General features: G+C 60.4%; 1 protein-coding gene across 3 annotated transcripts; it reads right to left on the bottom strand.

The window, feature by feature from the left end:
- Positions 1-224: 224 nt before the first annotated feature.
- On the bottom strand, positions 225-19,330 carry NPRL3 (NPR3 like, GATOR1 complex subunit). Of its 3 annotated transcripts, XM_063142940.1 has the most exons (14): positions 19,172-19,328; positions 17,191-17,260; positions 15,863-15,901; positions 11,889-12,018; positions 9,138-9,212; positions 5,942-6,095; positions 5,511-5,592; positions 4,182-4,319; positions 3,177-3,333; positions 2,228-2,334; positions 1,953-2,082; positions 1,633-1,822; positions 882-1,074; positions 228-455 (listed from the first exon to the last, which is right to left on the bottom strand). In XM_063142940.1, the coding sequence occupies exons 1-14, from the start codon at positions 19,320-19,322 to the stop codon at positions 290-292; spliced, it is 1,782 nt and encodes a 593-aa protein (XP_062999010.1). In that variant the 5' UTR covers positions 19,323-19,328; the 3' UTR covers positions 228-289. The 3 variants fall into 3 exon arrangements, with proteins under 3 accessions (XP_062999012.1, XP_062999010.1, XP_062999011.1); XM_063142942.1 differs by lacking the exon at positions 1,953-2,082 and having other exon boundaries at positions 225-455; positions 4,271-4,319; positions 19,172-19,330; XM_063142941.1 differs by lacking the exon at positions 15,863-15,901.
- Between the last annotated feature and the right edge of the window lie 1,378 nt (positions 19,331-20,708).

Raw genomic sequence — 20,708 nt, 5'->3', positions numbered from 1 at the left:
ATTGGCTCGTGGCCCTGAGAGGGCAACCCCAGCGTGCCACCCGCAAGAGGGGCTGTTTGGCTTGCCCCTTTGGTGCCCGGCAGCAGGCAGAGGCCCCTTCCCAGTGATGCCGGCCCAGCCGGCAGTGTTCATCGCGGGCCCCGTCAGGTGCTCCCCACCCCTCCTCCCCCCAGCCTCAGAGAGCGGGGAGGCTCCCACCCCCACTCTGTGGGGGCAAGGAGGGCCGGCGCCACAGTCCAGCTCCACTCCTGCCCCCACGCTCTGAGGCGAGATCCAAGGCAGCTTCCGCTCACTTCTGGGGGGACTGGAAGACCGAGATGACGGGGTCCTCGTGGTTGGTCACCACCAGCACGCTGCGGAACTTGTCGAAGAGCATCAGCAGGTGGGACCGGCGCATGTTCTCGTTGTACATGATCTCCTCCAGGTGGTGGCGCCCTCGGAAATAGTGCAGCAGCCTGCGGAGGGGAGGAGGGAGGGAGGGAGGCGTGGCTGGGGGCGGGGGCGCCCCCTGGGCCCTCGCAGCGCCGAAGCAACGGCCCAGGGCAGAGACCTCGCAGAGGCAGCCGCTGCCCCTTTGGAGATGGTCCAGAGGAGAAGCAAAGAGGGCACACGGGGCACACCCCAATACTGAAGCAGCCCCAGCTGGAGCAGAGGGTCTTTGGGGGAGGGAGGGAGGGAGGGGGGCTGGACTCTCCTTACAGTAAATAAACTGTAAATAAACTTTTGTAAATATTCCGTTTGGAAGATTGCCTGGTTCTACCTTTGCCTTCGGCTTCTTTTTACTCAGCCAGCCGGCCGGCCCTTTGTGGGCACCAGGGGCAGGAGGCAGCCCGGCCAGCCAACCCGTTGGGCCTCTGGGCTCCGCGTCGCGCCCTCTTTACCTGGCAAACATGCGCAGGTCTTCTGGGTTGTGAGCTGCCGGGACGCTGAGAATCGACTCCCGCTCGTGCTCCGAGAGGCTGGTCAGCAGATTCTCCGTCATGCGCTTGTTCACCGGCGAGTCGCCGCCCGGCAGCAGCTCTGCGCTGGAGTTGTCCATGCTGGGGCTGGTGAGGGTCATATCGTCGCTGCTGGCTGCAGGGCAGGACGGAACAGGGAGGGCGCAATGGCGCAGGATTCCGCGGGGGCAGGAGTCGGCCCACAGAGAGGTCAGCGCCTCCCCCCCCCCCCCAGCAGCAGGTCCTGCCCCTGCCCCAGGGAAGACCTCCAACCCTCACCGCCGGGGCCAGGGCCGCTTTGACTCAAGGCCACGGGTTGCAAATAGGAGAAGAAGACGGGCAGTAAAGGACAGAAAAGCGTGGCAAGAGCGAGGGGCAGGCTCCCGTGCGCAGCGCAACCACAATCCGCCTCCTTTCCCTGCAGCCGGTGCCAAAGAGAGAGCCTGAGCGCTTCTCCGGTGTCTTGAGACCCGCGTGTGGGTGGGAACGGGTGGCAGGAGTCCCAGCATCCCAATCTATTCTGGGCAGAAGAGAGGTGGCGCCAAGGGCGGTCTCGGAGCGCCCATGTGGGAAACCGTCGGGGCTTGGGGGGAGACCCACCGGGGACGCAACGTCCCTCTGAGGCAGGGGCTTTTCTCCGGCCATCAAGAACGCGGCCGGGCTCATTCCGGGGAAGAAAAGAGCCGCCCCGTACTTGGAGAGCCGAAGCTGAGCGCGTTGGGGGTGCTGAGGCTTCGGCCCCCGACTCGGGCAGCGAAGGGCAGCTCCTCCGCTTTGGCTCGCAAGTCCTCTTCCTTCGGGGGGGCCATCAGGCAGGCGTAGGTGTGGAGCTGGACCAGGAGCCGGTGCTGGAGCATCCAGGCCACCATCTGGATGAGCTGCGTCTGGCAGGAGGGGGGGGAGAGAGGCCGTGAGCGGAGCGCAATGTCTCGGGGCAGCTAGGGCAGGGGCAGGGGGGCTCCCCTTCCCCTCCCGCCAGGCAGCAGAGAAGCTGGTGGGGACGGGACCTCTTACCTCCTGCACGGGGGGAGCGAGAGGGTCCTTGAACTCCGACAGGGAAACCGGCAAGGAGAACTTCGACAGAACAGAGGGCAGGTCGTGGCCCGGGAAGTGGCCGGAGAACTCGTCGGCCAGAGGGGAGTAGCTGCCGAAGGAAAAGCCCGGTCCGGGCACAGGTCAGGGCCTTGCTTCCGGCCGCCTCCGCCCTCACGAGGGGCCTTCCGGCCATTGCAACCCACGACCCCCCACAGCAGGGAAACCGCGGCCAGGCGCAACGGGGCTGCACTTACAGGCAGACGCTGGCGTTGGGGGAGAGCATGTAGACGTTGTTCTCGCACAGCGGGTAGACGATGATGGCTTTGCCCCAGTAAACCAGATGTGCAGCCAGCTGGAACACCTGCCGCGCGAGAGGGAAGAGGCCAGGAGCGAGAGGGAAGAGGCCAGGAGCGCGGCTCAGCAGCAACCTCTCTGCGGGCGGGGGCCCAAAGAGGAGGCAGCGGCGCACACGCATCGTGGCCGGGGCCCTTTGCTTCGAAAGCTCGCGGGGAGGACGGCCTGGGAAGGAGCCTCGCGTCTCCCCACGTGCACAGCTCGTGGGGAGGGAGGGGCTCCTGGGACCCTCGGAGGGCTGGTCCAGGCGCGCTCAAGGCCACCGGCCTTCCACAAATCTGGGCCTGGAATGATGCTGAGCCAAACTCCCACCCCCAAGATGCTATGGCACAACTTGCAGGGAGGGGAGGGGCCCCCCGCCCGGCTGCCAACCGGCCTTTCACGGAGGGCCCAGAGCACCTGCCAGGCAGGACAAAAGTCCCCGGTTCCATCAGCCGCGATCATGGCGGCGAGGCACGAGGGCTGCCTGGAACCTCCACGCCCAGCGGGAGAAAGCCACGGAATGCCGGCTGCTGGGAAGGCGTGGCGGGAGAGGGCGGCTGCCTCCCTGCCTGCTCCGCTTCTGGCCTGGCGTGGCAGATCGCATGCTGGACTGGGCAGGCGGCCCCACCGTGACCCCACAGCCGTGCTTTTCTGGAAACGGGGCCTGAAGCATCCTGGGGGGCACAAGGCAGGGCTGGGGCTCTGTTGGGGCCCTTCGGCAGCGGAAAGGGGCCCTCCAGCTCTGGCAGGGCCCCAAGAGCCCCGCTTCTCAGCCGGCGCACAGCAACACGCCAGGAGGACGTCCAGGCCTGGCCGGCTCCAGCCGCCTGGCCGGTGCAAGCGCCCTGCCCCACTCCCACAACTCACCTGGAGCAGCGCCAGGTCGGCGTCCTGGGCCAGCTGCTGGAGGTTCTTCACGGCCGAGGTGGTCCTGATGACGCGCACCAGGGCAGGGGAGCAGTCCAGGGGGAGCTCGCTCAGGAGGGACTTCTCGTCCCGCAGCAGCAGCAAGGCGTGGTACGGCCTGCAGGAAGCCGGGAAAGAGGGGGCACCCCTGTTGGAAGGCGCCCCATTGCTGATGCCATTTCCCCCCCGCCCCCAGGGGCAAGACCCTCTCCAAGGAACGGGAAGAGCTCCCCAACTCCCCGCAGGACAAGCAGCAGGCGAGCACAAACGTGCAGGTCTTGGGGAGAGCGCGGAAGCGGCCCTCGGGGGGCTTTGCTGAAGGATCATCGCACCACCAGCCGGCTGCCCAGGGTGGGGAGCAGCGAGCCCGGCAAGGAGAGGGCCAGGGCGAGCACTTCTTGCGGGAGGCAGAGAGAGGAGGAGGAGGGCAACCCCCCCCCCCAGCCCTTCCTGAGCCTGGAGCGCAGGGCCAGAGCTGGACTGTGCCTGGGGAACAAGGCCACCACCGCCTCAGCAGGCAGCTGCAGGCTGGACGAAGGGAGAAGAGCAGCGCTTTCGGGGCCACGCTGGATGCTTCGCTTTGGCTACAGCGTTCAAACGCTGCCCAGGCAGCCGAGAGTGGAAGGGGAACGTGAAACGCCTGCAGCTCTCGGAAGGCCTGCCTGGGAAATGAGCCCGGCCTTGGAGGCCTCGGCCCGCTGCTTCCATGCTGAGGTTAGAGGGCAGGCAGGGAAGGAGGCCCGGAGATCTGCTGTGGCACTCGGAACCTGCCTCTCGCCCTGTCCTGAGGGCAGGTTGCTTTGCCCCTGGGGGGGGGGAGGAGGGCCAGGCTCAGGACCACCAGCGCCCCTTCAGTCCCGTGGTGTGGGGAAGCTTCATCTCCGCTACCTCCAAGAGCTCAGAGTGAGGAGAACGGGGTGGGTGTGCGTGTGTCTTCCGTTCTCCAGCCTCCCCAAGAGCTCTTACCGAATGGCTTTCAGGCTCCTCTCGATGGCTTCCGGGGGGATGAAATGGGACGCCACGGAATGGATCTTGTGCGGCAGGCAGAAACTCACCTCCAGCCAGTGGTTGATGTGCAGCTGGACCACGCCGGTCGTGCAGAGGCTGCAGGGGAAGAGGAAAGAAGCCCCAGGGGAGCGTCCGGCACGGGCCCATTGGCCCCGTGTGTGTGTGTGTGTGTGTGTGTGTGTGTGAGGGAGAGAGAGAGAGAGAGAGAGCTGTTCAAGGAAGAGCACCTGCTTTGCACACACACAAGGCTCATGACGCAGGGAGCCTGCAGGCCCCATCGGGACTCAGCCTTGGGTCGGAGAATCACTCACTAGTCTTTCTGGGGGGGGGACACCCTCCCACCCCCGCCTGCCGGCTGCCAACAAAACCCGGGAGCCAAGAAAGGCGCCTCCCACCCATCGGCCCTCCTGCCCCACAGCCAGTGCCAGCCGTCCCTGCTGCAGGCTGAGAGGGCTGCTTCTCCCCAGGAGATGGCGCTGGGACCCTTCGCGAAACCCCAGAGCAGCAGCAGCAGCAGCAAGGCTGAAATTCTCCTCCGTAGACACTCCTCACATGCGGCACAGCCAGGGGGGCCGCCGCCACCGCAGCTGACTGGGGGGGCAGGGGGGGTAGCCTCTGCAAGGACCCCACCCCCACTCCCTCCATCCAGGCAGCCTCCCTCCCTCAATGCCTCACTTGTTCTAACTCCCAGCTAGACCAGTGCCCAGCAATTCCAAGGGGGGTGAGTTTGTTTCTCCCAGCCCTGAGACTCTCGAACCCGGACCTATTTCCTGGGGATCAGAGCACACGCAGAGGTTGGGCTGGCAGCAAGGGCCCAAGAGGCGCTTCTCCGCATGTTGGCTCCAGCCAAATCATAGAATCATAGAATAGCAGAGTTGGAAGGGGCCTACAAGGCCATCGAGTCCAACCCCCTGCTCAAGGCAGGAATGCACCCTGTACTTCCCGCTGTACTTCCCAGTTCCTAATTAAGACAAGCTGGAGGCCTCCCTCTTTAAAACGGGCCCGGAGCAGGAGGCGGCTTCTGCTGGAAAGCAGAGGATTCTGGGAAGCCCCTTGCTGAACATCTGCCACAAAAAACACGCCGGGCGCGCAGGCCTGGAGGCCCCCATCCGCTGAGCGCGGGGTGGCCTTGCTCGGGGGCCACCCTCTCGGAACGCACGCTCTGAAGGGCTGGAGAGGCGGCAGCGTCCGCCAGGAGGAAGAAGCGCTGAGGCCACCTCCATGGACAGTCCTCTCGGGCCGAGGACCCACGGTGGGGAGGGGAGAGGTGCTGGCCGGGGGTCTCACCTGTCGTAGGCCTCCTTCAGGTCTCGGGCCAGTTTGCACTTCGGAAGGATGTGGAGGAAAGGCGACTGTGGGCCTTCGGTGGCTGCGGGGGAGGGGAGAGGGAACAGCCAGGCGTCACGGGGGGGGGGGCGCTCTGTGGCACCGTGACAGCAAGGCCACCGCCCCGCCCCACTTGCGCCCCCAGCCATTTACGTGCCTCTAGGAAACACCCCCTTGCCACAGGAAAGGCCAGCGGGGTCTGTGACTGGAGTTACCAGCACCAGCAGCTCCGTCCCCGGACGGACGGCCCAAGACCCTATACGTGGCCTGCGGCACGCAGGAGCCTGGCTCCCCGCAGCCCCACAGGGCCGAACTTGGGCCCGTCCCTTGAGCTCCCCAGCGCCCCCCGGAGGCCTCCGCTGAAAGGCACGAGGCATCTGCCCGGGGCTCACCTTCCGCCATGGCCGACACTTCGTCCTGAATGGCCAGGATGAGCTTGGCCTCACGGGTGAGGTACTGGCAGCGGCGCTCCTCGTGCTGCAGGGCGATGGCAATGCGGCGGGAGAGGTTGTGCAGGCAGCTGATCACGGAGGGCTCCGCGGTGGCCTGGGGCGGCACAGAGGAGGCAAGAGCAGGCCGGGGTCAGCGGGGGGGGGGGGGGCGGAGGGGAGCTCGCAGGCGGGGCGGCCACACCCGTGCCTCCTGCTCCCACAGCTGAACCGAAGGCGGCTCTGGGAAAGCAGCCGGGCGAGCAAGACCTGCTCTCTGGGCACCTGGCGCTTAGAGACGGGGCGGCCTTTGCCACAAGATCCTGGCTGGTCCTTCCGGTGCCAACGTGGCCCTCCTGGCAGCTGCAGCCAGCACAGCCCCCCCCCCCCCCCCGGGGAGCGTGGCCGCCTGGGTGCGCGGCCTCCTCTCTGGGCTAGTGACCAGCCCTGCCCTCGCTTGGCTTCAAGTGCTGCCAGCCCACGCGCGGACCTTGGCCTTGCTCTCATTCCTGCTAAGGGGGCAGCAGTGAGGGCAGGATCCCATGACCCAGGGAGGCTTGTGGGCTCTCCCACCCTTGAGGCCTTCAAGAGGCAGCTGGGCAGCCGTCTGCCAGGGATGCTTTCAGGGGGATCCCTGCACTGGGCAGGGGTTGGCCTCGACGGCCTTGAGGCCCCTTCCACCTCTACCATCATCACAGAGCCTCCTGTTGGGCAGAGGCTGGACTGGGTGATTGGAGATCCAAGAGCCCCCAACTCAGGGCCCCCCACAAGGGCTGCCGGCCCAAGGAGGTTCTCACTTGGGACCTCCGAAGGGCCCCCCTGGCACAGCTCTCTCGGGCTGCTTGCTCCGGCCTCCACAGAAGCAGGGCGGCTATCAGCCCCGTGCAGCTGAGGAGGTGGGGCTCGAGCAGCAGGCCACAGGGGTGCAGCCAGCAGCTGCAGCAGGGCTGTTAAGGAACCGGAGGGCGAGGCGACCGATAAGCGAGGCCTCCAAAGCGCACAAACCGTGACTCAGCTGCCCGGGGCACCGGTGTTCCTGCTGAGTCACTGTGTTGTGGGGGACGCAACGCTTCAGGACAGCAGCTGCCCCAGTGCTGATGAGAACCTGGGGGCCCCGCCCGCCCGCTGCAGATGGGCTCCACCCAAAGCCTGGGCACGCTGGCCGGCTGCAAGAGCAGCAAGACGGGGGAGGCAGAGGCGGCCAGGCCATTGCCCTCACCTTGCCCAGCAGGGGCTGCAAGACCCCCTGGCCCTGCAGCAGCCCGGGTCAGGCAGGAGGCAGGTTCTCTCAGGAGCCCCGAGTGGGCTTCCTCACGGCACCGGAACAGGCCGTCACAGGAAAGACCCCAACATACATTGAGCGGCACTGACAGTTTACCCGCTTGCTGCCTCCTCAGCACCTCCAGAGCCTTTGCCCAGCTGGGACCCTGAATCCAGGGAAACCGAAGCCCCAGTGCCCCTGTGACAAGCACCGGGCAGCCCTGGGAGACCACACAGCCGGAAGGGCCCACGGAGGCCACCGTGTCCAACCCCCTGCTCAGGGCAGGAATCCAGTTTGAAGCAGCCCGGACAGGGGGCTGCCCAGACCCTCCTCCAGCGACGGAGAGCCCAGCACCAACCTCCTGAAGCAGTTGGCTCCATCGTCTGACTGTCAGGAAGATTTCCCTGATTTTCAAAAGAAATCTACCTCCCTGTGGCTTAAGCCTGTTAAGAACGTAAGTTGAGCCCTGAGGCTGGATCAGACCGAAGGTCCATCTCGCCCAGCGTTCTCTTCACACAGTGGCCAACCAGCTGCCCCAATGGAAAACCCACAAGCAGGACATCAGTGCAACAGCACCCTCCTGCCCATGTTCCCCAGCAACTGCTGTACGAAGCCTTACTGCCTCTGCTACTGGAGGTGGCACATAGCTATTGACAGCCAGGAATCTGTCTATTCCCCCTTGAAAGCCATCCAAGTTGGTGGCCGTCACGGCATCTTGTGGGAGTGAATTCCAAAGTTGCAGTATTTGGTGTGTGAAGAAGTCATAGAATCATAGAATAGCAATGTTGGAAGGGGCCTACAAGGCCATGGAGTCCCACCCCCTGCTCAATGCAGGAATCCACCCTAAAGCATCCCTGACAGAGGGTTGTCCAGCTGCCTCTCGTGTGGGAGAGCCCACAACCTCCCTAGGTAACTGGTTCCATTGTCATACTGCTCTAACAGTCAGGAAGTTTTTCCTGATGTCCAGACGGAATCTGGCTTCCTGTAACTTCAGCCCGTTATTCCATGTCCTGCACTCTGGGAGGATCGAGAAGAGATCCTGGCCCTCCTCTGTGTGACAACCTTTTAAGTATTTGAAGAGTGCTCTCATGTCTCCCCCCAGTCTTCTCTTCTCCAGGCTAAACATGCCCAGTTCTTTCAGTCTCTCTGAAACAGGAAGGATAAAAGTCCTTCCTTTTATCATTCCTGAATCTCCCAGCAATCAGCTTCCTGGGATGACTCCAGGTCCTAGTATTTTGAGAGAGGGAGAAAAATGTCTCCCTATCCACATTCTCCACACCATGCATAATTTTTTACACCTCTATCATATCTCCCCTTCTCCTCCTCCTTTTCCCCAAGCTAAACAATCCCAGCCGTTGTCCCCTTCCCTCCTAGGGGAGAGGCACCAGCCCCCTCGGTCAATTTAGTTGCCCTTTTCTGCACTTTCTCCAGCTCTACAATATCTTTTTTTAGATGCAGCACCCAGAACTGTTCACAGTATTCTTAAGTGTGGTTGCACCATAGATTTGTATAAAGGCAGTTTTATTCTCAATTCCTTTCCTAATTATGCCTATCTGCAAATCCGATAAGCACCCCACCACCACCACCTCTTCCTCCAAGTTATTAGTAGAACTGTTGGTGAGCACAGAACCAAGGGCTGAGCTGGGCAGTGGCCCCGCTTCCAGTTCGGTGAGGAGCCATTGACAAGGGCTCCTTTGAGAACGGCTCTCCAGCCAGGTGCGGATCCCCCTAGCAGCAGAGCCATCCAGCCCACGCGCAAACCGCCTGATCATCGGAACGCTGTGGGGCACTTTGTGGAACGCCTTGCTGAAGTCGAGGGCCCGGCCTGCTGGCTTCCCCAGTATCGACCACTGTGAAACAGAACTTGACCCAACTTGATAAATCCCGGGCTGTCCTTACCCGTAAGGCAAACACCACGTTGAAGAGGATCATGGTGGGCACCTCCCTCTTTGGAGAGGGGTCCGTCTTGGAGATCTGCAAAGCAAACGAGAATATTACGGCACAGACAGGCAAGAGAGGGGAGGTGGGGAAGAGGGCGCGTGGGCAGCGCAACGTGGCTGCACAGGGAACACCGGCCTTCCCAGGGCTGCATTGACAGAAGCAGAAGCGTCCAGACCATGGGAGGCAACGCGAGCCCTGCTCAGCTGTCAATAGTTCCACCCCCTTTGGCACCGGTCAGGCCACATCGGGTGTGCGACGCCCAGTTCTGGGTGGCCCATTTTAAAGGTGGCCATTGGCAAACTGGAGCGGATGGGAAGGGGTCTGGAAACCAGGCCCTGTGAGGAACCATTCAAACAGCTGGGTAGGTTTAGCCTGGAGAAGAGAAGATTATGGGGAGACTAGATAGCGGCCTTCAAGAGTCTGACCGCCATCAGGCAGAAGATGGGGCAGGCGCGTTCTCTGTGGCTCCTGTGGGCAGGACTACAACCAATGGGTGGACATTGCCAGGAAGCGGATTTTGGATAAGCATTAGGAGGAACGTCCTAGCGGTGGAACAGGCTGCCCCGGGAGGTGGTGGTGGGTTCTCCTTTGCAGGAGGCATTTAGGCACAGGATTAACGGGCGTCTGTCAGAGATGCTGCAGCTGCAAGGGAATTGGACCACGGGATGCCTCAAGTACCTTTCAACTCTGTGGTTAGAAGAGCTCAATTTGCTGAGCTTAAGAGGAAAAGGGGGAAGGGAGGCCGATGAAACTCCTTTGGCTTCAGCTGACCCTGGGCACAAGAATCGGGGCTCCCAAGCGAGTCTGCCTGGGAATCTGAAGGGCCCTGGGCCGGCTGGGACCGAGAGGCCTCCGAGAGATTTGCCAGGGGCATTCCATGGCTCAGGGGGTCACACGGCCCATGCAAGAAACCCTGGGATCCCTTCATCGCCCCACACGGGCAGAAACTGTGCCTGAGCCGGAACGGTGGGGAGACGGGCTGGGGTTGGGCCAGCTGGCCTTCAGAGAAGCTCGTCGGCCACTTCCTGGAGGATCCCTGGTACACACCGACCCACTGAGGAGGAGGAGGAGGAGGAAGGGGCTGCGCTTTGGGGGGAAGGGCCCGCAGCTCAGGGGGAGCAGCACCTGCGTTGCTTGACCCCTGGCAGCATCTCCAGGCAGGGCTCAGAAGGAGCCGTGCCCGAGGCCCTGGGGAGCGGCCACTGCCAGCCATGCCAGGGGCAGCCAATCCTTCTTCGGACTCTCTGAGCTGAAGGGAGAGATGAGAAGTACAGAAACGCAAAGAAAACCAGGAGCACCTGCCCTTGGATGCCTGCACGTGCCACGTGCCACCACCAGATGGAGCAAGAGAGCCTGCAGGACCACCTGGGCCCTCCGCCCCACCAGGCCTCTTTGAGGGAGGTCTCCATCCCCCAGCGAAATACTGAAGGCCCACCGTCCCACTCCCCAGTTGAGGGGGTTTGCTCAGTATTAGGGGCTGGGACAGATGCCACCTCCCCCTGCAGAACAGTCCTTGGCTGGCTGGCGTCACCCTCCTGCAGGGCACGTGGGGCCTTCCGACTCTACTATTCTATGATTCCATGATCAGGGCTGCCCCACAGGAGGAGGAGGAGGAGGAGGAGGGGCTACTCCAGGCGGCCTTCAGGTCCCTTCCAGGGAGTCTGGGGAGACCGAGGACCTTTCAGAAGCCCCGGTTTGGACACCCAATCAGGACCCACAGGGAGCTCCCCAGCCAGCAAGTGAAGACGTAGGAGGCCAAGGAAGGACTCTAGCCCCCACCCCAAGAGCACAGCAGTTCTGAGGAAGGGTCCGTCAAGCTGGCCCAGCCCTTCCCAGTGTGGCTCTGGTCAGTTCCTGAGCCCTCAGCTGGTCAGCTGAATGCTCAGTGGCAGAGCGTTCCAAAGGATCTCTGGCAAAAGACCTTGAGCACCTCTCTGGCTCCACTGGAAAGGACACGTGGGAGCCGCCTTGCCAGACGCCTCGGCCCATCTGGGTCAACACTGACTGGCAGCAGAGGGTCTCCGGGGAGGGTCCTTTCCCAGCCCCCGCAGGGGAATCGAACCTGCAACCTTCTGCATGCAAAGCAGGGGCCGTACCACTGAGCTATGGCCCCCCGACAGAATGCCACCCCCAGCGCCAGCCCCAAAGCCTGGGAACTTTTGTCCCAGGACCGTCCCCGTCAGGGTTAGTGCAATGCCCACTCCGAAAGTGCGTAGGCCGGAGCCTCTGCAAGAGAGGAGTGAGCTGGGCTCAGCTGTATAGAAGCCCAACCCCGGCAGCAGCAGACAGGCGAGGCTGTGTGTATGGAAGACCCAGAACTGAATGTAGATCACGTATTAAGCTTGGGGGGAGTTTGTGAAAGGGGGGGGCACCCGGAGGGCTGCCAGGAAGCAGGTGGGCTGGGAAGAATCTCCCTCCGCGTGAGCCTGAGAAAGCAGGTCATGAGGGTTGGCCCCTCACGTCCCTTTAGGGCCATCAGTCCGGCCACAGTGGGAAAGAGGACGTTGGATGGGGGGGGGCTGGGTTAGGGTTAGCTTCAGGGCTCCTCCTCCTCCTCCTGCCTAGCCCACAGCTGGCACACACCACGGAGAAGTGGCAAGGACAGAGGCCGGGCCGTTGGGCCGTAGAAAAATGAAATAAAGAAATAGAACGAAAAAAATACAATACATAAAAGAGCCGCCTTGGCGCTGCTGAGTCCGTGGGCCCTACCTGCCCGAAGGCATGCTGAAGCAGAGTTGGGTGGCCAACGAAGCGGACGTTGTCAATCTTCAGCTCAAACTTCTTGCCGCACATATCCGACTTGGTAGCCAGAATGGTTGCCAGGATGACGTCCGAGAACCTTCAAGAGCGGAGAGGTGGATCACTACGCTTCGCCCAGCCCAACACGGTCCCAGAGCCAGGGAGGATTTCTGTATTCATACCATTCATTCTGTAACCATTACATATAAACACGCACATGGGGACCCCTCAGATTCCGCCTGTTAGGGGAATTAAGTTCTGTCAAGATCACATCTTCCAAATCACCAGAATGATTGAAGGGAAAGTGTCAGAGACAGGGGGCTCGTGCATCTGGCCTCCGTGGCAAGCTCTCAGGAGGATGTGGAGAGGTTAGCCAGAGTTGCTTCAGCTGCAGGTCCCTGGATTCCACTGCAGCCTCAGCCTCTCTAAGCAGCGAGGTGTTGCAGCAGCTCAAGCAGATCCCCTGAATGCAGGAACTGCCTGTGGCCACCTCCCCCCGCCCGGGAAGCCCCCGTGCCCTACGCTGCACTGGCCCTAAGAGCCGCTTCAGGGAGTCCACGCTGTCCTCCACAGAGGGAGAAGAGGGCTCTTCTCCTCCTCCTGGGGATCTTGAGAGCTCAGCCCTAGCGCCAGCTGACCATGGCAGACACGGGAACGCCAAAAGGGCCACATCTCAGGGGCCATCCTTGAATTGTTCCGGTTAGCAACAGTAGGAGCACGCCGGCTCACCTGCCGCTGCATTCACAACCACCCAAGCCTTCCATAACAGGTGTACATGGACTCGCAGCCCGTTCTCCAGAGAGAAGCACTCATTCTGGGGCTATGTCTGCTTTAAGGAACTGCTCAGAAGGGAGCTGCTCTTGAATCTCAGCAAGGGCTACATTTCCTGACGGATGGGCAGGGAAGCCCTTTGGAGGGGAAGATCTATAGCTTGCCATGTTAGAATGCCCCCTGCCCCCCCCCCCGACTGGACCTCACTACCATCCAGCACCACTGGGATGAAGGCGGGATTTGCCCGATTTGGGTCAGGTGCAGATCCTTTGTCAGGAGGTCAGCCTCCGGGCACTTGTGGGAGAAAGCAAAGCAGAGGAAAACATCCTTTCCCAAACTGCACATCAAAGAAGTCTCCCCTCGGCCTGGCAGACCCTGAAGGCTGCAGGGAGCTGTGCACCACCTTGGCAGCTTGGGCCGTGGCTCAGAGAGATTGCCAGCTTATCTGCCTGTGCAAGGAGGCTGGAGGCTGCGCTCGTCAGATAAGGCAGCCACGGCAGAACACGGAGAGGCCACGGCCATCTTCTCCGCCAGAAAACTTGCGATGCTTGTTTCAAACTCCTGAGCAGCAGAGTGTGTGTGTGTGTGTGTGTGTACACAGGGAGTGAGGAGTTAAACGTCAACATGAAGAAACTCATTTCCTGAAACTCTCATCCGCTCATCTATTATGGCAACTGAAGTCGAAAGCCTTGTCCCCTGGAACAACAGGAGCAGCCAATGGGCAGGTTTGCAGAATCATGGAGGATTCACAAAATTACCCTCATCAGACGCAGTTGTTGAGGCCTCTGAACCTGGCGAGGGTGCGTGGCTGGGGTGGCTTGCAAACCACTCCCAAACCCTAATTTGTAAACCATCACAGCCACCCACTTTTGCTGAGTTCAGACATCATGATAACCCTAATTGTTGGCAGCTCATGACTGGCATGCACAAATTACTCACTGTGGCTTATTTCCCCTCTGTGATGAGGTGAACCCCCACCCACTGGGTGCTCCGATTGTTCCAGCGGGAAAGGCTTTGGACTTCCACTATGCAAACCCATGTACCTGCCCGGACCTTAAGATCATCTACAGGGGCCCTTCTCCGTGAGCCCCTGCCAAAGGAAGTGAGGCAGGTGGCTACTAGGAGCAGGGCTTTCTCCGCTGTGGCACCCCAGCTGTGGAATGAGCTCCCCAGAGAGGTCCGCCTGGCGCCTACACTGTACTCCTTTCGTCGCCAGCTGAAGACCTTTTTATTCTCTCAGTATTTTAACACTTTATTTTAACTTAAATTTACTGTTTTAACTCTGTATTTTAATTTTATATCAATTTTGCTGCGTGGTTTTTATCCTGTTTGTGCTTTTTATACTGTATTTTGTATTTGTGCTTTTAACCTGTTAGTTGTTTTATTATGGTTTTAATTTTTGTGAACCGCCCAGAGAGCTTCGGCTATTGGGCGGCATAAAAATGTAATAAATAAATAAATAAATAAAACCCAATCAATTTGTCTTGCACTGGAGTTGCTTATTCCTAATTCCAGCCAGAGACCAAAAGTACTGAACAGCAAAGGCTTGTTCGGTTGCAAACTTTCCTTCTCCTCCTCCTCCTCCACCACCACCACCACGCTGCCGGCTCTGCCCCAGCCCTTTTACGGCAACTCTACAGAGCTCACCTGCTCCTTAAGGGCCTCGCCATTACTGTTGTTGGCGTGTTGGTTTAATTAAGATTGCAAGCCCCTGGATTTTAAAAGCATACAAAATATTAAAAATAATTTTCTTCAGGGCAGGCACTGACCTGAGATGGCAACAACAGAACGCTGAGAGACTTGAGAAGCTGTTCAGAAACAGAGGGCCTCTGAACGCAGCTGGAGCAATGGAAGGCCGGCCAGACGGCCAAGTGGCCCCTAGCCCCAAGCCGTGGAGGGCGCCTGAACTCCCTGAGCATAGGAAGGCTGCCATCCTCAGAGGGATCTTGGAAACCTGCTCACTGGAGGGAATGGAGCCTGCCACCAAGGCCTTGGCAGGGAAGGGGGGGGAAGCCCCCTCCCCAGCCAACAGCCCTTTCCTCTCAGGAGTAAAGTTACTCGAGCCGTGGGCCTAGAAGCAGCACAACGCCTGCAGCTGCCAGCCTAGTTGAGTCTCCAAAATGGAAGGTCTGCACAAATCGGAGCCAGTTTCTCTGGGCTCTCCCCTTCTGTGTTCCTGGCTTCTTTCGCTTGCTGCACAAGGGAGCGGAAGGGGCCTGGCTGTCCTGCAGCCTCGGAAAAGGGTCTCAGAGCCGTGCAGCTCTTCCTGAGCTGAGCCATGGTCCCTGGGCAAGCGCGTAAGAGCCAGAAGCCCAGGGGGAGCCGTGACCGTTGATCACAGGAGAGACAAACTGGGTGCTTCCACACAGGACTGCCAGCACTAGCAGGGAAAAGGGCCTTGAGCAGATGTTCTGCCTTTCCCCCCTTAATGCAGTAAGGAAAATGGACGGAAGGAGGGAGTGGTGGGAAGCCATGAGAGGGTGATGAGTTGCAGACGCTGCTGTCTGGACACCCCCACCCCGCTCCCCGTGAAAGAGGCAGGGCAATGGCGTCAGAAAAGCCTCGCCTGGAAGCATTGCTGTGCATTTCAGAGTTGCCAGTGTGCATCCTGAAATACTGGATGGCAGGGCAGCCCCACACATTCCCCCAGAGAGAAAACGAGAGGCGGGCCCTGTGGAGGCCATGCCTTCTACCGCGGCTGCTGCACTTTGCGGCTGCCCCAAGGAAAGGCACCTCAGGTGCTGCCTGTTCCCGGGTCCGGCCTGTGATCCAGCTAGCTCAGTCTCACCTACACTGACGGGCGAGGAAGGCCAGGGCCGCCGAGGGGAGGCTCGTTCCCGGCCTGAGCAGAAGATGCTGCCAGGGGTCAAGCCTGGGACCTGCCGCCCCACGCAAAGCAAGCGCCCTCCTCCCACTGAACCGTGATTCCCCCTCTCAAGGCTGGTTCCCCGTTGGCAGCGTTGGCTTGATTCCACCAATGCCCCGAACCTGGCCGACCTGCCCTCGCCGTGTTCTGGCCTGACATTCAGTTCAGCTGCAGCTTGCTGGAAAACAGAAATGAGAGATGAAGCACAGGAGAAGAGAGTGAGAAAGGGAAGCCACTCGAGACAGAGAGTGAGAAAGGGAAGCCACTCGAGACAGAGGCGCTGCCGCTTCAGAACGTTTCGTCTTACCCCGACACCACCTGCTCATCAGTGAGAGGGCGGGGCTCTCTGAAAAGAGGAACGGGGGCCGTCAGCACCGCTGGGGAACACAACGGAAGAATCAACCGGGCAGAGGCACGCCGCGCCACGCACGCGTAACACAGGGCAAAAGGGGGCATCGGGAAAGGGGGCATTGAGAAAGGGCCCAAAGGGGCTTCTCGGGTGAAACGCAACTCCCCGTGAGGAGGGCCCAATTCATACACCACGCGCACTGGCAGCTAGGAACAGGGCAGGTGTCCCCACACTGCTGAGCCGCTTCCTCACCCCCCACGAGGGAATAAGGGCAGCAGGTATCAAACTGGGGCCTCGTGGCCATGCCTTCCCTGGGGGCCACGAAATGCAGCCCAGCCCAAAGGGGCCCCTGGTTGGGGGCCACCTCAAGCCCCTGAGCAGCAACCCCTGGCGGCAGGAGCCAGCCACCCCTGGTAATGAAGGGTGATCTGGACCAGACTCAGCAACAGCATTGGACAATGCCCACGAGCCAGACCACGCTGGGATCCGAGGTGGCATCCAACAAGCAAAGCCAGGTCTCCTTTCTGCCACCTGGAAACGCCCCTTGTGCCATCCTGGGTAAGAAGGCCAGAAAGCTTGGCCGTGTCCCAGGGCGTCCAGTAGCCTCTGATGCCGCAAGGCTTGCTGCAGCTCAGCTGGTCAGCGCTTGGACAGGAGCCCTCTGCCCAGCACCTCCCTTTTCATCAGGGAAGGAAGGCAGGATCTGTCCCCTCGCAGGAAGAGAGTGGGAGCAGGTGCAGCTCTTCTGCCTGCTCAGGTGGGCACGCCGCCCAGTCCTCCCCCCGCGTCTGAAACGCCTTTGCAGGGCTGCCAGTCAGCTGGATCACCTGCACAACTCTCCCTGCCCAGGGAGCAGGAACCGTGTAGAGGCCAGGGAGGGACAACGAAGGCCAAGCCATCTGGAGGGCCACAACTCCCACGACCTCTCACCACTGGCTATTCTGGTAAGGGCTGATGAGAGCTGCAGCACCAGCAGCAGCCGGAGGGCCCCCTGTTCCCCAGCCCTGGTCGAGAGAGCGCAAGTGTACGGCTCTCCATTAGTTCAGGACCTGCACAGTTCCAGGGGTCTGAATGAAGCCACCGATCCCCCTTCTGACCTGCCTACGAGAGCTCCTGCCCTGCAAAGGTCTGGATGCAGATGCCGCCTCCTTGCAAAGGTGCCAGGAGCAGATTTATACTTCACACATCAGGATGACATTCAGCAGGCCTCCTTACAAAGGGCTCTGAGCTGGTCTTTGTTGGATGCTATTCCCAGATCTGTAAAAGCCACCGGGCACCGCACCTACCTGGAGTCTCCATCAGGGTCTTCCACGTTGTCACCAATACTGTTCACAACGTACCTACTCCTTGGTTTCCCTGGGGGAGAAGGAAAACTTTCAAGAATACTGGAGAAGTTTGGGATTTGTCTGTCCCCAACTTCTCCAAACCCTAATCTATAGCACAATTGAAGGTGCTCTTCTGGACCTCAAAAGCCCTTCATGGGTTGGGCCCTACAAACCCCAGAGCCTGGCTCTGTCTAATGCTGAAGGGGAGATGGGATGGTGGCCTCCAAATATCTGAAAGGCTGCCAGGCAGAAGACGGAGCGGAGTTTTTCTCTATTGCTGTGGAGGGCAGGACCAGAACCAAGGGGTGAAAAGAGAAGGGAAGCAGACTTTGGTGAAACATTAAGAGAAACACCCTAACTGGGTGGACCGTGCCTCAGGAGGTGGGGGCCTCCTCTCCTTCTCTGGAGGCATTTAAGGAGAGGCTGGGCAGCCATCGGTCAGGGATGCCATAGCTCAGGGGTAGACAGCCGTTTCAGGCCTGTGGGCACATCTAGCAATTTGAGTGTCTGCCCTGTGAGAGGTGGCTAGCAACAAAGGCCACTTGCTCAAAAGGCTTAGTACAAGGTAGAGGTGTGGGGTGGGGGGCTGGGAGGTGTCTGAGCCCCAACACACTAAACAACACCTTTGAGCCCATACTTTTCAGTGCCAACAGAAACCTATATCACAGGAGACAGACTGTTTTTCTCTCTTCCTCTGCCAGCGAACTCATCCCCCCACCCTGGATCACCAACCAGAGCTATTCTCTCTCTCTCACACACACACACACACATACCAACACGACACGCCCATAACCAACCATCACACATCCATTCACAAATGAGCACAACAGATGCATACAAGCAGATATACATCCATCATGCATACAATCAGATATACATTAACACATGTCCTTCCCTTCTCCTCCTTGCTGCAAGCACAAACAAAACCCCACTCCAATTGGGGGGAGGGATCTCTCCAAACCCCCTCCCCCCTTCTCTCTCTCTCTCTCATGCACCCTCCCAAGCATTCAGACATACAAGTCGTCCTCCCCAACTCCCTCTAGGTTGTGATCAGTGGATCCCCATCCCTCCCCCGCCTCCACTGGGTTCTTTGACCCACCCACCCAACTGCTCTTCCTCCCCCCACCCACAAATCCCGCTCTTTTTAGCTGCCCCCCCCGCCCCCACAGGCCTTGCCGGAGGAGCCCCTTTCCTTTTGTCCCTTTCTCTTTCTTGCTGGTTGGCTGCCCCCCTCCCCCCCCCCCCGCAGAGGAAAGCCTCGTAGGTTTCTGCTGTGGCGGGTGTTTTGCACGCGTGCGTGTGCGCGTGTCATGCGTGTATTTGTTCCTCTGAGCATCGCCGCTTTGCCTTCTGCATACTGGGCGTTTCGTGGGGCTTTTGCAGCCCTTTCGTGAGAATGCTCAGGAACGCGCTCCCAGGTGCCCCCCAAAAGACGGCTTGGAGGGGGGGGGCACGTCCTGCAAGGCCAGGTGGGCTTCCGGGTCAGGCCAAGGCCATGGCCAGCCCCCCACCCCCACCCCGGGCTCCCCACAGTCAGTCCCCGACACCGCTCCGTGCAGGGTGGGCCGGTGCCCTCGCGAAGCCCCCTGAGGCGGGGCCTTGTCCTGAGGGAGGGAGGGGGGCATGGCGACCCCCGCCTCTTTCCCGGCACGGGCGGCGTGTGGCCGAGCCCCCTGCCCTGCCCTTGGCCTGCCCTTGGCCTGCTAGGGTTGCCGCGGAGCTGCCTCCGCTCCCCGCCTCCCACTGGCATGTCGGGCCCAGGGGGACGGGACACGTGTCCGCTATGCGAGAGTGTGAACGCAACGCCCCCTCCTGCACGCCGCCCCGGTCGCCATGGCAACAGCAGTAGTAGCCGGGGCGGCCGCAAGGCCTTCCGGGGCGTGGCCTGCCGCGCCAGAGGCGCTCCCTCCGCCTGGCGCGCGGTCACTCGCTGCTCCCTCACCGGTCTGGGCGGCCGGGCTGCCGGGCCCCCGCTGGAACGGGAAGCGGAAGAGCAGCTTGTTGCCGCGGCTGCCGGAGCTCACCAGGATGACGCTGATGGGGCTCGAGCTCTCCTCCATCTTGCTCGCCCGCGCGTGGTCCCGCGCCGCCATAGAGACGGCGGCTAGAGGGGCGCGCTGCGCATGCGCCCGGCCTCCCCGCCGGTTGGGGGCTGCGCAGGCTCAGTGGCCGAGGACCGGCCGCGATCCGAGTGCTCGCCGGACCTGGTGAAATTCCCTCTTCACCACCGCAGTGAAAGCTGCAGGAGCTATACTAGAGCAGCCTTCCTCAACCTGGGGCGCTCCAGATGTGTTGGACTGCATCTCCCAGAATGCCCCAGCCAGCTGGCTGGGGCATTCTGGGAGTTGTAGTCCAACACATCTGGAGCGCCCCAGGTTGAGGAAGGCTGTACTAGAGTGACCAGGTTTAAAAGAGGGCAGCTTATTATTATTATTATTATTTATTTATATAGCACCATCAATGTACATGGTGCTGTACAGATTACACAGTAAATAGCAAGACCCTGCCGCATAGGCTTACAATCTAATAAGCTTTCACTGTGGTGATGAAGAGGGGAGTCCACCAGGTTCCCCATATATACAAATGACACCTGCTGAAATTCCCTTTTCAATATAACCGTTAAAGATACAGGAGCCCGGTCCTCCTTTTCATAGGGTCACCCTAGACAACGCGGCCCGCTCCTTGGAAGCGAGGCCCGTTCGGCACTACTGCTGCGGGCTGCATCCCAGCTTCCCAGATGTGTGGGGAGGAGAGGGGCCCACATGCATTGCCCCCTGGCAGCAAGGGCTGGCGCAAGCATCAGCCACCCTCCCCACAGCTGCTGCTCTCCCTGAGTCGTTTCCCCCCCACACCCTAGGGTGACCCTATGGAAAGGAGGACAGGGCTCCTGTATCTTTAACAGGTGTATTGAAAAAGGAATTTCAGCAGGTGTCATTTGTATATATGGGGAACCTACTGAAATTCCCTTTTCATCACAACAGTTGGATGAAACTGCAGGAGCTATACTAGAGCAACCAGATTTAAAAGAGGGCAGGGCACCTGCAGCTTTAACTGTGGTGGTGAAGAGGAAGTTTCACCAAGTTCCCCATATATACAAATGACACCTGCTGAAATTCCTTTTTCAATACAACTGTTAAAGATGCAGGAGCCCGGTCCTCCTTTCCATAGGGTCACCCCAAGGAGACCATGGAGGGGGCCACCTGGCCCACGTTCATCATGTGACATGGATAATGGGAGACGGACCAGAGCAGGCAGCCCTACAGCCCGGCCTGTTCTCAGGACAGGCAAAGAGGGTGAATCTGCAGCCGAGGGGTCAGTTCCACCAGGCACTGCATCTGGATGGATGCGGCTGTGCAACACTGACCGGATGCCAGTGAAGCCACGTGAAGGTTCCGGGTACTTATGGGTATATGCAAAGGAAACAGGGCAGCCAGAGAACGGTGTTGCTATGCATAATCCTTTGAGCCTCAACTAAGAAG

This window comes from Elgaria multicarinata, chromosome 17 (genome assembly GCF_023053635.1).
Source record: "Elgaria multicarinata webbii isolate HBS135686 ecotype San Diego chromosome 17, rElgMul1.1.pri, whole genome shotgun sequence".
Taxonomy (NCBI): domain Eukaryota; kingdom Metazoa; phylum Chordata; class Lepidosauria; order Squamata; family Anguidae; genus Elgaria; species Elgaria multicarinata.
This window is presented reverse-complemented; position numbering and strand designations above follow the sequence as displayed.

Excerpts from the sequence above, each read along its gene's own strand:
- NPRL3 (XM_063142940.1), bottom strand. The coding sequence starts at position 19,322 with ATGGCGGCGCGGGACCACGCGCGGGCGAGCAAGATGGAGGAGAGCTCG. Across the intron at positions 3,334-4,181 it reads AGGAGCCTGAAAGCCATTCG|GCCGTACCACGCCTTGCTGC; the intron begins GTAAGAGCTCTT and ends GGCTTCCTGCAG. Across the intron at positions 1,075-1,632 it reads GCTCAGCTTCGGCTCTCCAA|CCAGCAGCGACGATATGACC; the intron begins GTACGGGGCGGC and ends CCTGCCCTGCAG.